This window comes from Myotis davidii, unplaced genomic scaffold (genome assembly GCF_000327345.1).
Source record: "Myotis davidii unplaced genomic scaffold, ASM32734v1 scaffold1250, whole genome shotgun sequence".
NCBI classification, from domain to species: Eukaryota; Metazoa; Chordata; class Mammalia; order Chiroptera; family Vespertilionidae; genus Myotis; species Myotis davidii.
Genome location: NW_006282196.1, coordinates 44,224 through 45,075, shown reverse-complemented (window position 1 = coordinate 45,075; position 852 = coordinate 44,224). Strand labels below are relative to the sequence as shown.

The 852-nt window shown below is 71.1% G+C and overlaps 1 protein-coding gene across 1 annotated transcript in view; it reads right to left on the bottom strand.

Moving 5' to 3' along the window:
- LOC102773666 (tumor protein p73) overlaps positions 1-852 on the bottom strand; it is a 51,256-nt gene that overhangs the window by 18,321 nt on the left and 32,083 nt on the right. Inside the window, exons 6-7 of the mRNA XM_015569975.1 lie at positions 654-775; positions 39-187 (exon numbers count right to left, since the gene is read on the bottom strand). Coding sequence (XP_015425461.1) covers positions 39-187; positions 654-775 — 271 coding nt within the window. The remainder of the gene's footprint in view (positions 1-38; positions 188-653; positions 776-852) is intronic.

Here is an 852-nt window from a genome sequence, read left to right as displayed (position 1 = left end):
CCCAACCCGCCCCGGGGCCCCACCGCCCAGCGACTCACCCATGGGCCCCAGGTTGGGCCCGGCCGCAGAGCTGTGTGGGGGCGGCTGGCCCACCAGCTGGTTGACCGAGGGCAGCTTGCTGACGCCCCCGTGGGGTTTGTTCACGGGCGAGAGGACCGGCCCGTAGGAGGGAGGCTGCAGGTGGCTCCTGCTCGGAAAGTGACAACCGTGTGGGCCAGGGCTCAGGCCGCTGCTTGCCCATCAGTCACCTCCGCCTGGTGCCCCTGCCAAGGGGGGGTGGGGACGCTGACCCCTGACCCCGAGCGGAAGGTCTGACACCTCCCTCCTCACCCAGCCTGCCCAGGACGAGGTGCCTGCTCACGGGCCCGGGCCGCGGGGAGGGAGGTGGGGCAGCTCCTGCCACTGGAGCCGCCCTCGGTGTTGGTGGGTTGGCGCTGCTCTGACCACCCCTCCTCACCCTCCAGGCAGCAGGCATTTAGGGTGCCCCTTGGTGGGAGAGAAATCAGTGCCGGCCGTGGCCACTGCAGTTAGGGAAGGCTTCCTGGAGGAGGGGACGCCAAGCGGGGCCTCGCTGCCTGTGCAGAGGCCGCAGTTCGGGAGGGATGTCTGGCCACGGGCAGCGCCCCCCGCCCCCCCGGGGAGGTGGCACTCACGGCCGCTGCAGGAGCTGCTGCTGCTGCCGGTAGGAGTCCACCACCTGCTGGGGCACCAGCTCCATCAGCTCCAGGCTCTCCTTCACCTTCATCAGGATCTCGAAGTTCTCCCGGCCCCGCACCTGCGGCGGGAGGCAGCGTCTGCCCAGGAGCCCGGGCGCCTCAGGACCCTCAGGCCCTCCTCCCTCCTTCCCAGGAG